Below are 16,299 nucleotides of genomic sequence, written 5' to 3' on the forward strand. Positions count from 1 at the left end.
TGTCTGTCCGTCTGTCACTCTTCCGTCCACAAATTTTCTGTTTTTTTCTAATAACTTTTTTTATGGTTGCCCAATCAAGTTTAAATTTGGTATGGTCGTTTAATAGGCAGAAATACATATTATGATGCTAAGTTTGATTCTCTACGTCTTCTAGTTTGGAGCTGGGGTGGTGGGGTAGATTCCTTAACTATGCATAAGAATGAACGGGCAACTTTTTTATGGTTGCCCAATTAAGATCAAATTTGGTACGGTAGTTCAGTAGGCAAAAATACATATTTTGATGCTAAGTTTGGTTCTCTATGTCCCTTGGTTTGGAGCTGGGGTGGTGGGGTAGATTCCTTAACTTTATATAAGAATGCATTTGCAAAGAGAGATAACTGCTGAAGATGAAACTGAATTCTACTAGGAGTCCCATGGGATTAATTAGCTTTCCTCCTGAAGAAAATCCAGAGCATTATCTTTATCTGTCACATTGAGATTAATTACAACCTCTGTCTGCAAATGAAGTTTGTTTTGAAGTTAAATCAATTTGAAATGCTATGAACACTGTGAAATGTGGATTTAAGTATAAATTTTTATTATTTATTTTTGTTTGATAGTTCTGATTTCATTGAATCCTAAAAAAAGAAATAAATTAAAGAAGATTTTTTGATTTACCAGGGTACTTTTTTCCACTTTTTTCCTTTTTTTTTAAAAAAATATATTCATTCAAGAATGTTTTTAATTTTTAATGTAGTTGTATAAAAACCCCATTCTATCATATCTTTAGAAGAAAATGATGAGAGAGGTACAATTAATCCCTTGGGATTAATTATCTAGCTTGCTGCAGAAAATTTAGTAGGCTTCTCTTTATCTGTCACTTTAAGATTAATGAAAACCTTTGTCTGTAACTGCTGTTTGTTTGAAGTTAAGGTCAACACTTCATGATATTTGCATTCATTGAAGGCTGGCATTTTATATAACACAAGATTCATAATTGTTTAAATATAAATTCAATGTTAAGTTGTTCTTTACTGCCTAATGTAAATACAAGAATATTATTTTCAGGCTTTTTATTCAGGAATTATGTTGAAATTTTAGAATACAGTTGCTGTTGCTTTTTCTTTGTACATTTATTAATCATTCCGTAAGCTGCACCCTTTTAATTCTACCCCATGGCGGGGCCCTTGCTGACTGGTCAGTTTTCTAGTTAATTGTTAGTATTATTTTTCAAAGAGTAGTTACTTTTTGTCCCTTTTAATCTCAAACACCTTCAAAATAAACCCTTTTCAGCTACCTTACATTTTCATGTAAGGTAAAAGCGGGGCCCTTTGAGATGGCCACCATCTCAATGATTTCTAGTTCTACTATAAAGTTAAACAAATGTTTAGTTTATGTACACACAGAGAAAGTGAGAGAAGAGAGAGAGATGAGTCTGACTTTTGTGCCTGACTAGTTCTAAACTTTATGAAATAAGTTGGATCAGCTACAATTTAAGTAAAATTCTCACGTGACCCTCTATGGGATGTTGTTAGATGTTAGTGTAGCAAGTATGTGAGCAGATCTAATATCTAATTTTAAGTTGATTGGATCAGCTAAGCTAGTGATGTGCAAGGCTTTGTATTTAAAAAAAAATAAAAGAATGATTAAAAAAGAAAAATCAAAATGTTATTTTCGTTTTGCAGTAAACTCATCCAGCCAAAAACAACGTTTTAAAGTTAAACTTGATGAATCAAGCCAACAAAAGAGTATTCAGGACAAACCTGCAGAATTATCTGGTGACATGAAAAAGTTGAACATTGAAGAGAAAGGATATCAAAAGGACACAGTCAGTAGAGCAAGCGATAAAGAATCGTCAAGTGATGAAGAAATTACACATGAGAGCTTGAATACAGAATCTGAATCACGTAAAGGGAATGAAGCTGCTGCCTTTCTGGAAAAAGAAAGAATGATTGAAGACCAACAAAATATTCCTAAAGAATCAGAAATATCAGGAATTTTACGAGTCTCCAAAGATGCATCGGATGATCCAGAGAAAAAAATTACTATGATAGACTTTGCGGGACAGTGTTCATATTATTCCTCACATCAGATTTTTTTGAGTCCAAGGGCATTCTTCATCCTAGTGCTTAATATGAAGAAGAAATTACTTGAAAAGGTTGGAAAAGAAGTTTGTAGCCAGAAAGGTTCAATTTACGAAGGGTGGACATATAAAGGTATGTTTTTATTACATAATTAATGTTTATTACGTGTAGTTGTCTAGTTTCTGTCAAAGCAAATGCATTATAAGTATGGAAGATCTTTCTGCTTAACTTTTATTATTGACAAGCAGTATCTTTTAAAGTCATATATTCGAAAGTTCTATGGTCGATACAATGACCTTGAAAACTGCTATAAGGAATAACAACAGTTCAAAATGATTAAGATGATTGTTGTGGTCTATGGATTTAGTCAAGTCTATACAAAGGTAATAATTTCAAAATTAGGCTGATGCTCGTTTCTCATTACAGAGGTTTTCATAATGTTTTATAAATTTCAACTTAACAGGATTTAGGCCTCAGGAATTTGCAAATTTATTGATATTATTACATGTATAATTGAGTTCTTGTTAAAGATAATTTTTTATGCGCCTGGATCGATAGATCCAGGGCGTATATTGTTTTTGTCCTGTTTGTATGGCTGTCTCTCTGTTTGTTTGTTTATTTGTTTCGAACTTTAACCTTCACTATAACTTTTGAACCATGAATGATGCAGACTTCATATTTAATATGCATACTCTACTTATCAAGCTCTTTCAAATGACACCAAGATCGATGACCTTGTGACCTTAACTGTGTCCTACTAGTTTATGCTAAAGATAGCTTTTTTTCTGCAAACTTCTGTAACCTTCGCCATTACTTTTGAACCATGAAAGATAGAGACTTCATATTTAGCATGCATACTCCGATATTCAGGTTCTTTCAATTGATACCAAGGTCAATGACTTTGTGACCTTGACTGTGATATATATGCAAAAAAGTAGTATTTGAACCCTCACTATAAACTTCGAACTAGGAGAGATTGAGATTTCAGATTTTGTACGCATACTCCACTAATCAAGCTCTTTCAAATGAAGCAAAGGTCAATGACTTTGTGACCTTGACTGTGATATACATGCAAAAAAGTAGTATTTGAACCCTCACTATAAACTTCGAACTAGGAGAGATTGAGATTTCAGATTTTGTACGCATACTCCACTAATCAAGCTCTTTCAAATGAAGCAAAGGTCAATGACCTTGTGACCTTAACTGTGACCTTAATGCTCAAAAAGGCTTTTTCTGAATTTTGTTGCCGCCCGGGCGCATAGTGTTTCACAAACACATCTTGGTTTCTTTTGAAGATGAATACACCCATAAACACGATATAGATTATAACATGAAGTTTAATGTAGGCTTACAGGGTGGTGTATCATGTACACTTATTAATAAAGTTACTGAGTAAATATTGATTTTTATTTTATTCAGACTATCTAACATTCTGGACCAAGTCCATTCATCAATACAGCAGTGAAAAGGCTCCTGTTATACTGGTGGGCACTCATGCTGAAAAAAAGACAAAGGAGGTATTTGATAGCACTGCAAAAGCTTTTTAGTTCTTCGAAACTGCAAAAGCGAAGGAACTTTTTGATCACATTTGTCCGCTGTCTGTCGTCTTTTAATATTTTAAAACTCTTTTCAATTATCGCTGGGTTAATTTCAACCAAACTTAGCACAGACTATACTGTAAAGTTATACTATAATACAGGTGAAGGGAATTTAAATTAGTCCAAAGCAAGGCCTATTAAAAAAAATTCCTGAAAACTTGCTCTATGATAATTCAATGTTCTTAAATTTTAAGAAAAACTGGTATATTTGAGTACTTTCAGAGAAGAAAAAAATATGAGTAGAATCTTTAATCCAAAATTGTAAAACTTGTGTTATAATCCTAAAAAAAAAGTTCCATCCTTTTTAGGTCACCTGAGTAAACTCAGGTGACCTATTGCTATCCGTTTTTGTCCGTCGTCGTTCGTCGTTCGTCGTACGTCGTTCGTCGTTCGATGGCGTTAACATTTGAACATTTTCAGCTTCTTCTCTGACACCACTGAACCAATTTCGACCAAATTTAGCATATAGCTTCTATGGGTGAAGGGGAACAAAAATTGTGAATTTCATTGTCCCTGCCCCCGGGGTGGGGCCAAAACCACTAAATTAGTGCAATCTTTGAAAATCTTCTTTTTAACTCCTGGACATCAAGCAGGCAAACTGTTTGCATGATTGTAATTAGCATTTAGTCCTCTACCAAAATTGTGAAATTCATGGCCCTGGGATCAGGGGTTCTAGTGCTAGGGCGGGGCTAAATAAGTATATAGTGAAAATGCATTATTTCTTTGAAAATATTCTTCTCTACTCCTGGGTATTACATAAATCAAATAAGTATATAGTTATGATGAGCAAGAGTACTTCTACCAAAATTGTGAATTTTATTGCCCCAGGGTCAGGGGTTCTTGTGTTAGGGCGGGGCTCTATTGATTATATATAGTGAAAACACATGATTATTTTGAAAATCTTCTTCTCTGCCCCTGGATATTAAATATGCTAACTAAGTGCATAGTTTTGATACATTGTAAGCAAGAGAGCCTCTACCATAATTATGAATTTTAAGGCCCCAGGGTCAAGGGTCCTGGTGTTGGGGGGGGGGCTCTATTGATTATATAGTGAAATTACATGAATTCTTTGAAAATCTTCTTTTCTGCTCCTAGGTATTAAATAAACTAACTAAGTGCATAGTTATAATGAAGAAGAGTGCCTCAACCGAAATTGTGAATTTTATGGCCCCAGGGTCTGGGGTTCTGGTGTTAGGGTGGGGCTCTATAGATTATATAGTAAAAATACATTAAATATTTGAAAGTTTTCTTCTCTGTCTCTGGGTATAAAGCTGATGAACTACCTTTATAGTTATTATCAGCAAAGGCCCTTATCTTGCAGACTTGTGAATTTCAAGGCCCCAGGGTCAGGGGTGGGATGGGGGCTCTACTTATATACTGAAAATGAATTTATTGTTTGAAATCTGTTCTTTTGTATTTATAAATCATTTATTTATTGATTTTTAGGGTGTCTTTTAAAAATTTGTGCAATGTGTGGACCTTAAGGGTCAGGGGTTTAGGTCACAGTGTTAGGGGCACTACTGATTAGTTGGAATGCATTTTTTGTTCCCCTACCCTGCGTATTCAGTAAAAAGGCTAAGCAACTGCTAAGTGTATTGTTATGATGATCAATGGTGCCTCTTTCAAAATTGTGAATGTCACATACCATCTGGCCTAAAACATTAATCAAATTCAATTACTGGAAAGTTGTTGCATAATGCTCAGGTGACCTATAAGGCCCGTGGGCCTCTTGTATCATTATCATTATGACATATTTTAGATTTGATATTGCGCCCTATAGAAAATATTGGAGAGAACCTTAAAATTTGGTCGTTTTGTTGCTTGCTTTAGAATATGAGGAGAATGACGCAATTCATGATGTCATAATGCATGACAAAAATATTTCTTAATTTTTTATGGATTCTCAATTGCCAAGAGTCTAAATGATATTTTATGCATTCCCAAGTGAAGCAAAGCTTTTTCACTTTTACAGAAATTTACAGAGTCAAAAATTATATTCGTTTTAAAATTTATTTTTGATCAAATCATGTACCCCCGGGATATGGTGGGGCTACAGTTTGTGATAAAAATTTTAATGAACAATACATTAATCCAAATGTTCTTCCAAGTTGGAGAAGAAAAATGTCAATAACATAAAGGCTATGTTTAATCATGCTTACATGTTGGTATCCTAATGTAAGGTAATGAAGATTCAAATTTCACAAGTCACAAATGAGGATCAAATTTTTACAATGTAAAATAAAAAAACAGCTTTTCAAGAACAGCTAAGTCCATTGTATGCTAGCTTTATACTTTTTAACTGAATAATTTTTTTTACCAGGAAAAAGAAAAGTTTTTCCGTGAGATATGGACGAGCTTGGAAACAAAGGATGGGTCTCTGCAAAAACATATTGACAGGAAAAGGATGTTTGCTGTTGGATTCCATGAGAATAAATGCATTGAAAAAATTAAGCTGTCAGTTGTTGATGTTGTCAAAAACCTTGATCACTGGGGTGAAAAACTTCCGCACTCCTGGACTATGTTTGAAAACTTCTTCCAGGAAAAGAAAAACCTTAAAATCATCAGCAAAGAGACACTTTTGGCTTTCAATGATGCATTGCCAATAGAATTAAAGTTGGGAACACAAGAAGGTATTAACACCATGCTGCAGTTTTTCCATGACATCAGAGAAATTTTACACTTTGACCAAGAATCCCTCAGAGAAATCATAATTCTTGATGTTCAATGGTTTGCAGATGCATTCAAAAATATAATTACAGATAAAAACCATGCAGCAGAGGATTTATTTAAGCTTGCCTCACAATGGGATAAATTTAATGAAACTGGAGAACTGAGTGACGCACTGCTGTCTGCGATATGGGAAATGAACAACAATGGGTACCTTGATCACAAAGATAATATCATGTGCTACATGGAAAAGCTTGGTCTCTCGGCTAAAATGGATGAAAACAAATGGTATGTCCCCTGTATGAACAAGAAACCATTTCCTGCGGAATGCTTTTCATCCTACCCTGCCTCATCCATCCTCTGCTACGTGTTTGATGCTCTTCCTGCTGGAATTTTCCAGCGCCTGATAGCTATTTGCATCCAAATACCATGGAAACTTAATTCAAGTCGTGATGAACTATGCATTTACCAGACAGTAGCTGTGTTTCGTTTTGAGAATCATAACATTCTGATTGGTATGACACCAACAGAAATTCATTCACAAGTGTTTGTAATTGAAGGAGAAGTCGATAAATCTATATGTCAACAAATAAAGCACAAGATAGACAATATACTGAACATTCTCTCAGAAACATTTCATGCAGACTCTAAATTTGCTCACGCTTTCAAATGCAAAGCTACGGGATTCTGTGATAACAATGAAAGTTCTGTGATCCCACAATCAGAATTTATAAAACTTAATTTTCAGTGCCCTGCCTGTCCAATTGGGAGAATGCATAACATCAACTCAAAGGATATCACGAAATTTTGGATCCAGGTATTTGATTTTAATAATTGTTTTTTTCCAGAAGAAAAAAAGAGTTAAGTTTTACTGTAAGATTTAGTTTCTGCAAATTTTAAATATTCTGGATCATACTTTGAGTGTTCTGCGCTTATATTTTGGCTACACGACTGCTATTTGAACTTTTCAGTCTTAAGTTAATTCAATTAAACCTCAGACACTTTTTGGAAAGTACATCATTTAAAATAGCTATTGAATAAGTTTTTCAAAAAAGAAAAAGATAAAAAAAATGTTACGATGGAAGTTTTAAATCCGAAGAAAAAGAGGATTAAATTTTTGACAAAAAAATGTTAAAAAGGGTTACATGTAGATATGATGTAGATATGATGAATTTGAAATTAAAGAAGGAAAGGCAATTTAAAATTCATAGAGAGTAAATATAAGTTGTTTAATTTCCTAAAATAAAGAAATTGGGTAAAGTTTGAATTAAAATTCCCGTTGAGGTATAAAAAAGTCTTCAAAGGCTGATTTTATAAAGATAGTCATCATAGCCTTTCAGAGAAAAAAACAATATTATTGTGCAACATCTATTTTCACTTATTCTTTTTATATTTTATACTGAATCAATGTAGTTTTGCTTCATTTTACTTAAAATCAGAGTGTATATATTTATATGTCGTTTTTCAATACGAGAACTGCAAGTTGAGAGCATTCAACAATGGAACTTGTCATTTCACTAAACCACTGATTGTTTTTACTGAAACAATCATTTGTATTGTAAGATTTATACAATGTGGGATTTAAACGAGTGTTTGTGTTATATCGTTTCACGTTTGCATTCAGAAAATTTTGTTTATAAGATAACTTATTCTTGAATGATCATTCACAAAGAGCACACCAGTTTTAGTGTCAATATTTACATACACAAGTATTTTAACATTTAAGGTACATGACGATGAAGCTGAGCTTTCGGAAGGTAAAAGTATAGATGAAAGTTCACAGTCAGGGAGTTCTGGACCAAGTGATTCACATCCTAAAGGTATATCAATTAAATGTTCAGATCAAATTCTTTGTTCATTTCACATTATCCTCGACTTTACATAGCACAGATAATATAATATTAGTGAGGGTAAGTTGCTAGTGAAAATGTTTCAATCATGCACGAATGTAATGACATCATATGTTAATTCTGATTAAAAAATTACAGAGCTCCAATAGATATTTTATATCTAATTTTTAGAAAAAGAAGTTTATTAATAAAGTTTGTAATGGATAATTTTATTAATTAATTAATGTTTGAGCGATAAATTTTAATAAATACAAAATTCTAAAAATAGAACTTCGCGATGCATTAGGCGACCTACGGATAAATTAATTTAAATTAAATTATTTGTCAGACCCATCACCCCGTCCTTTATTTATTGTATATCCTATGTACAAATTAAAATGCCTGTATAAAATAAATCTTAAGCAATTACATAAAAAAGTAAGCTTTAAGAACAACATTTTACTAATTATTGATAAGGAGCAGGTAATGCGTTATCTTGTCTTGATAGATTAAGTAAATTCCCTTTATTGTCTTCTTTTATATTCAACATCTTGGAGAAAGTATTGAAATGATTTAATAATCATGACAATTATTTTGATACTATATTGTCATTACTTAACATACTTGGGCTATATTTCTGTTAAATAGATAATTTTGACAAGATATTTAAGTTGATACAAGTTGGAACTGATGCAATTAGAATCTGCTTTGATAAATTCTTCCCAAAAGAGGATTTAGAAAAGACTCTGAAAGAAAACGAAACAGACATAAGAAGAGGACAGTTCCGATTCCAACCACCTCAACTAGAGATTCTCTTCCCAAAGCAAGGTACTGATTAGTTTTCTTTCTTTAATGATAAATGTTATGCTTCTTTAAATATATATCTTATGGCATAAAGAAATATAAAAGTCTGTAAAAAGATTTTTGTTATGATATGAAAATTTCTGTACTATCAACCTCATAATGTTTTTAATTAAACAACGGCATTTTATTCCCTAAATAAATAATAACTTCAAATAAATAATAACTTTATTCCCTAACTGAATAATTACTTCTTTTTCTACCAAAGAAAATTTTAATCCTAAAAAAATTGACATTTTTCCGTATTTAACTAATGACCTACATTAAGAAGAAAGAGCGATTATTCCATTCGAAAGTAACTATTTTGAAATAGTGCTTGAAAAAAGTAAGCAAAAAAGTATGCTGAATATAAAAATGAACTTGGAAAGTCTACAAATAAAAAGAAAAAATACTTTTGATATCAAAACAAGAATGTGAAAGTATAAGTTTAAATATATTTAATGTTACCAAATATTGTAGGGAATATAATTGGTAATTAAATACATAATGACCCAAATCAAACTATGACAGAGAAATATATAATTAAATTATTATTACATAAAACAAGGAGATGTATACAGACATTAAGATACTGTATATTTTTTTAAAATCATGATGACATATGTTAGATCATGAAATCAGGATATGACGCATATTCTAAATTTTATTGATTTATTCAGAAAAAAGTTTATATTGCGTCGATATTTTGAGTAAAAGTCGTAGAGCACAGGCCTGCCCTAGTGCAATATTTTGATATAAATTGCAGAAAAGTAATACCACTGCAATATGTAAATCTTGTTTAGGAGTAGGCCTGTTCTCTATTAATTTTAGAGTAAAAATTGAACAAATTGTGTCCATTTTAACAACATAATATCTAAATAGTTTGTGTCGTCATAGAAACAAAACTTACCAATAATGTAGTTTGGAACTGTTACATTTTTGTTAATTTATATTCCTCATTCATTATATGCATTACAGCAACTTTTAGGAAATTTTCAAAATATGACTTTGGCTGGGGCAAAAAGATGCCTAGTGTATACCGCGTAAAGATCTTAACAGTGGTTTCAATAACAAACTTTATTTATTTACTGTTCCCAAGGATAGAATATTACTTAAAATTGTTTCAATACCAAATTAGTCATAAAATTTCAGCAACAACAACATAATATATAATGATTTGGAGTATTTTTACAACGCACTTTTAAAAATTACACAGTTTGAAAAAAATGTCAAAGTGCGTTAAATTTAGGACCAAGCTAAAGCAATATTTTTTTTAAAGTGTGTTAACATCGACCATTTTAGCGCACTCTGAAAAAAAATAAATTTAAGGGGTCCCGACCCTCTGCTATCAAATTTCACTCAGAAAATTTAATATTTCTAATTTGGATTTTCATGAACAACAATAACATTAGAGCCACATAGAAAATTGTTTGATGTAAGAAGCGCAGCTTATTTTTTCAGAAATTATTTTTATGTCAGATCATGATATGAAGAAATTTCAACATAGAGAACAAAAACAGTAACGATTTATTATCATAACATTTAATTTGAAATATGAGTTGTATATGAAAATAATACTTAGTATAATACCTATTAAAATCATGTCAGAAAACATCATGAAGCGATGCTTTCTAAGTCAGAAAATTACAATGTTGTATGTGGTTGTAAGAAAAAAAAATACATCTGTGAGGAGGAGTTATCTTTCTTCTAAAAATTTCTTCATATAAAAAAAATGTCATACTTATAAAAATTCTGTATTAAGTACTTGAAACATTAAACCATAATTAAAATAGTCTTTTAAAAAATACGACTTATTCAATTTAAAATGCTTTTGAAGTAGGATTTAAATGTTTTATTGTTAAATATAATAAAACAATTAGTCTGAGATTGGCAAAAGAAATAGAAAGTAATGTTTCCATGGAATGTCGGATTTCAACGAATTGACTACTCAGAGGTCTAAATTAGGGAACCCTGATGAAGAAAACTGTGAGTAGTATTCATGTTTTGTACTCTGACTGTCTCTGAGAGTTATCTTTCATATCAGAGGGTCGGTACCCCTTAAGTTGTATCAATATCCTTACAAATAATAAGTATGATAAATAGCTGACCCTGACTGGGTAATTTTTTTTAAAGATAAAGTCACTTCAGGACCTGATATATTGAAGTTTTAAATATTTCAGGTTTCGATAAAATAAAAGGAAAAGGGTCTTGAAAAGAAAATTGGGGATCTTCTACCTGTCTTCTCCTCCTTTCTACGGGAGCAAATCAATTCATAAGTTTTTTTGAAAGATAAGGCCTAAATAACAAATAAGATCTTTCCATTAATAAAATATGTTTAATTTTTTTCAAAGTGCGCCAAGTGTCTCTATGGTAAATTATCTTGATGTAAACTCTTAACGCACTTTGAACTTTTTTTTTTCAAAGTGCGTTGAGCTGGTCCCAAATTTAAGGCACTTTGAAATTTTTTTTCAAAGTGCGTTGATTTTGTCCTAATTTTAACGCACTTTGAAAAAATTATTTCAATGTGCGTTGTCACAGAGCATGTTTTATTAAGGTGTTGAAATGAATCCATTATAAGAAATATTCTGCTTGGTGTTAATGTTTTTTTTCTTTCAATAAAATACCGTAATTAGTAAGAAAAACATTTCTTTTTTTTGTGTGTTAAAAGTGAAACCATCAATGTAACAAAAAGACATATAAAATACTACTGTATACAGTGAATTTATTGCCCCGGTTTTATTTTGGCCCCTTCCGCCCTACGCTCGGTTGGGCGAATTTAAAAAAGAGGTGAATTCAAAGAATACAGTAAAATTTCTTAAAACAGGGCAAATTGTTCGCCCGTGTGAAAGAGCGAAAATAAAGCGGGGCGAAAATAATATTGGTACATGTACGCATATTGTTCAAAATGTAATTATATTTTTATTTTTAAACAATTTGAAAACCATTTTGATCTATGTTTATGAAACTGAAAGATTAAGAGCACTGATATACAATTTTATTTTTGTATTTGATGAGCACAAAAATGTTAAAATTTTGCTCATGATTGTCAATTAAATTCAAAACCCGATAAACTTCCAAGACAAGTTAACGGTTAGATGATTTAAATAAATGAGTGAAGCGGAAAACCATTATTTCTACTTTATCCATCTTAGACCTGTATCTGTAAGGATGTTTTTAAATAATTTTTTGAAGGAGGATCCAACACTAGTGTATCATCTTTATCTATGGACGTTACCATTATGTATAAATTGTTGAGGAATTTCTCGGACATTGCTCCCCCAGGAAATGGATGGGGAAAAGAACCTAGAATAGTGGACATCACAGAGAGTGACGACATAGAAAGAATCCGTTTATATAGAAATAAATACAGCCATGATCCAGGGAGTAGCCCCGTAATGAGTGATGATGTTTTTAACATAATCTGGGCTGATCTTTCTAAGGTGAGTGAAAGCTTTACACGTTGAGGGTTATTTTGCTTTCCAGGAAAGGGTAAATTTCAAATGAGACAATTTAGTTGTGGATCATTTCTCGACAGTAAACGTTTATTTGTTCTTATTTGGTAGGATTGGGCATTCATTAACGATTAGAGTTAAAGTAAAACATTTTCATATCTAAAATAAGAAATAATTTTTTTACCAAAAATTTCTCAGAAGAAAATAGCCAGCGCAAATTTATTTTTTTTTTTTGTAGAGAAAGAATGCAAAAATTCTAGGGAAAAACAATCCTTTATTTAGAGCATACATCTCTTAGTAGAAAATAATGCATATCAGATTATACGTACAAAATTAACAATTACAAATTTCAAAAGAACAAAAATATATCTTTTTAAAGCAAACTTTTCTGTATTTACATATATGTATAATTATTTGCATTTTTAGTTGCAACTTTTTTCTCATTTATGCCATTTTTTTCTGTTTATCTTCAAAAAGTAGTTTCGTAATAAAAGACACTTTTTTTTAGAATAAACTGAGTTGTTTAATGTCTTTATTTAATTCAAATAAAAATAAGTCTCTATTTATAAAATTGGTCAACAAAACCAATGTTATACTTTTATATTGGATTTGTCTTATTTCTTTTCAGGCCATTCTAAGACTCAGTGGTGATGTTTTAAAGAGAAGGATAAGTGAAATATAACTGAATGGATATTAAAATTTACAATATAAACGTGACAACAACAAATATTTCTATGAGAAAAAACAGTGTCTTTATGGTGATATTTAGTCACATTTATTGTAAAAATTGTGCAATATTTTATAGTGTTGATTTTTGTTGACAAACAAGATATTCATATAATAAAATTATGTGAAATACCATTTCTTACTATAAAGTGGTACTTTACATTTTACTTATCCCTGGATTTTATTATCTACATATTTACATATTGTAATAAATTGTGCTTTTACTCAGTTAGAAATTATCATTTATCATTATCGATAAATGATCAACATATTAAACAATGTTTTTAGGATTTTTGTTTAGATATTTACTTGTATTTTGCAAATAATGATGAAATAATATGTCTGTAAATGAAGGTGATGAGTACAGCAGCCATTTGTTACGTTGCCTGAGTCTTTCATGTGACCTTCATATTTGTTTTTGTCCGTCATCATCCGTTAACATTAGAACATTGACAGCCTCTTCTCTGGAAGCACAGAACCTACTTCATTGATTTTAAGTTTCTGAGTAAAGGTGAACAAAAACCGAGAACTTAATTGTCAATGGCGCGAAAACCATCAAAATAATTACATGTGTACAATCTTTCAAAATAATCTTTTCTCCTAAACATCAGGTTGTTGTACTGTTGCGATAGTTGTAGACAACATAATAAGCACTGAGTCATCTTCCATTTATTTTCTTTTTGAAAATTTCTACTCCCAGAAGCAGTATTTCGGAAATTAGGATCTTTTTTTAATATATGTTATCAAATTGTGTAATGGAGAAATTCTTATAAAATTCTATTCACTGTATATTTTGAAAAGAATTTAATTAGTCTCTTTGAAGTCTAAAAATATCTTTTAGTCAATCCTTTGTTAAGAGACACTAACGGAGAAGGAAAAGTGTTCAATTGTATATATAACAGGTGGCCTCTTAATACAAGTTACTTTTCTTCTTCGGTGTTACAACATAATATTCTAAGAATATTAAACATAAATATAGAATTTATTCATAAAATGTGTCACTGCTTTTAAGAAGTACTTCTCAAATCTTAATTCTTGTATATTATGGGGGTAAAATCGCAAAGTTCAGTGAAAAAATTGTCCTTACTATAGTTCGAATATGAGTCATTTTGCTTACAGAGAAATTTGGAAATATTAAGTTATTTTACACATTATAAAAATCTGTGCAGATTTTTTTGTCAAAAAATGTAAATTTGTTTTGACACAATACGAATCGATGCAATGTTCAAATTAACAGAATAAAGCAACAGAGCACACACAGCTACCAGCATATTTCAAAATAGAGATAATGGCTATACAGTACCGACCAGACCCAACCTGACACAAAGCAGTCCCAGAGCAGTCCCGGGGACTGCTTTCTGGGACTGCTAAAGCAGTCCCACAGCGGTCCCAGAGCAGTCCCACAACAGTCCCAGCAGTCCCAGCGGTCCCATAGAGCAGTCCCAGCAGTCCCAGCAGTCCCAGAAAGCAGTCCCAGCAGTCCCAGTGGGCAAGGTTTATTAATTTAATGGGCGGAGCTAACTCAGAAATGAGATTTGCAATAAACAATGTAACTATAAAAGGCAGTAGAAATTGATTCTGGGTAGTATGCCAGGAATCCTTACATGTACACAAAGGACATTTATGAACAGAACATGTACGCGCATGAAAAATGAAATAATTATTAATCATATTTATTGGAGGAAGAAGGCTTCACACTTACATGTACATATATGAATTACACTGAACATGAGTATTTAATCACAATTCTTGGGTATATTAATAATTCTCTTGTGATTGATACGGGTTCCCATATTTATTTTTTATACAGAAAATTAAACGTGAATTAAATATTTTCCACCAGAAGGAGCTTTAGATCTTAATAGATCTTATCATTATATGGCCAATTTAGACTATCGGGATACTAAGTTAGAGTTTTCTTAAGCATTGGGGCTTGTAAACATATTCTTTGTTAATTTTGCCAAGTATTATTTTTCAGTCATTATTTTCTCTGACATGCCAATTTAATAATCGTTAAAATCTAGTTCTATAAAACTCAGTTTTAAGTGTTTTATTTGTAAATATTATAGTGTACATCTGTAAATCACCAGAATGGAAGCTTTAGATTATATTCAAAATCAATTAATCCGGAAAGAAATTTAAACTCATTTCATTTATCATTTTTTTTTCGCATTTAAGAAATTGAAATTAGGGTCATTGTTTACCAGCATGTTCAATGATGTGTAACACTGATACATATACAAATACCCAAATAACATGTATCGATTTTTTCTGCCCAAAGGCGATTGAAACAGTGGGTGTTGATACCATCTTATAAACATTAATCGGCCAGGTAAACACTGTCTAGCAAAACAAAAAAGAAATTAATCAATTCCCGGTATTTTCATTTTTTAAAAATAAATAAAGATGCATGTACTCTTTTAAAAACTTGTTTATTTATTAAAAGCTACCAGTAATTCATTAATTCCCCCAATGATTATTCACATGGTTTATGTTATGGGAAAATTGTAGCATAATTTTATTTCATGGTCATTTAATAAATTGTCGGGTTTTATTTGAGGGTTACACAGAATACTCTTTTTTTTAGTGTGGTCCTTATAAAATGAGTAGCATTTTTAATAAAAAAAACATCTTATATCTAACCATGCTAACTGTAATGATTATTTTTATAATTAGTACCAATGCAAATTTTGAGTATATATTAAAATTTAACATTAAATAATTAAAAAAGGCCCACATGTAGCTATTTTTTTCTCATAAACTTGTAGTTTATTTATAGGGATTAAAACTTTCTCAAGAATTCCTTATTTATCAACTTTATTTTTTTTAAAATTTATTCTAAATACACATTAATTTGTGTAAATATACAGTCCTTGAAAATATCAATTAACTATAATAATCTCTACTCATTAAAAGAATGTAAGAAATCCTTGCTTATTAAACAGTTTAAACTCCTCTCTGCTGCAAGTAAACAAAACAACAATGAGCCTGCAAATTCAGGATACACAAGGGGGCGGAGCTATCATGTCACTCAGAACCTTTTTCACACATGAGTGAACAAAGCAGTCCCAGAAAGCAGTCCCAGGGTAGCTGGGACTGCTGGGACTGCTATTCATAGCAGTCC

At 31.3% G+C, this 16,299-nt stretch overlaps 1 protein-coding gene across 1 annotated transcript; it reads left to right on the top strand.

Moving 5' to 3' along the window:
- The first annotated feature begins 1,504 nt into the window (after positions 1-1,504).
- Positions 1,505-13,260, top strand: LOC134277153 (uncharacterized). The gene is made up of 8 exons (XM_062759438.1): positions 1,505-1,529; positions 1,665-2,195; positions 3,483-3,580; positions 5,982-7,145; positions 8,055-8,148; positions 8,806-8,985; positions 12,190-12,437; positions 13,078-13,260. The coding sequence occupies exons 1-8, from the start codon at positions 1,505-1,507 to the stop codon at positions 13,129-13,131; spliced, it is 2,394 nt and encodes a 797-aa protein (XP_062615422.1). The 3' UTR covers positions 13,132-13,260.
- The last annotated feature ends 3,039 nt before the right edge of the window (positions 13,261-16,299 follow it).

Source organism: Saccostrea cucullata, unplaced genomic scaffold (assembly GCF_032062105.1).
Source record: "Saccostrea cucullata isolate Sc308-1 unplaced genomic scaffold, CSIRO_AGI_Scuc_v1 ctg6680, whole genome shotgun sequence".
In the NCBI taxonomy this organism is placed as follows: Eukaryota; Metazoa; Mollusca; class Bivalvia; order Ostreida; family Ostreidae; genus Saccostrea; species Saccostrea cuccullata.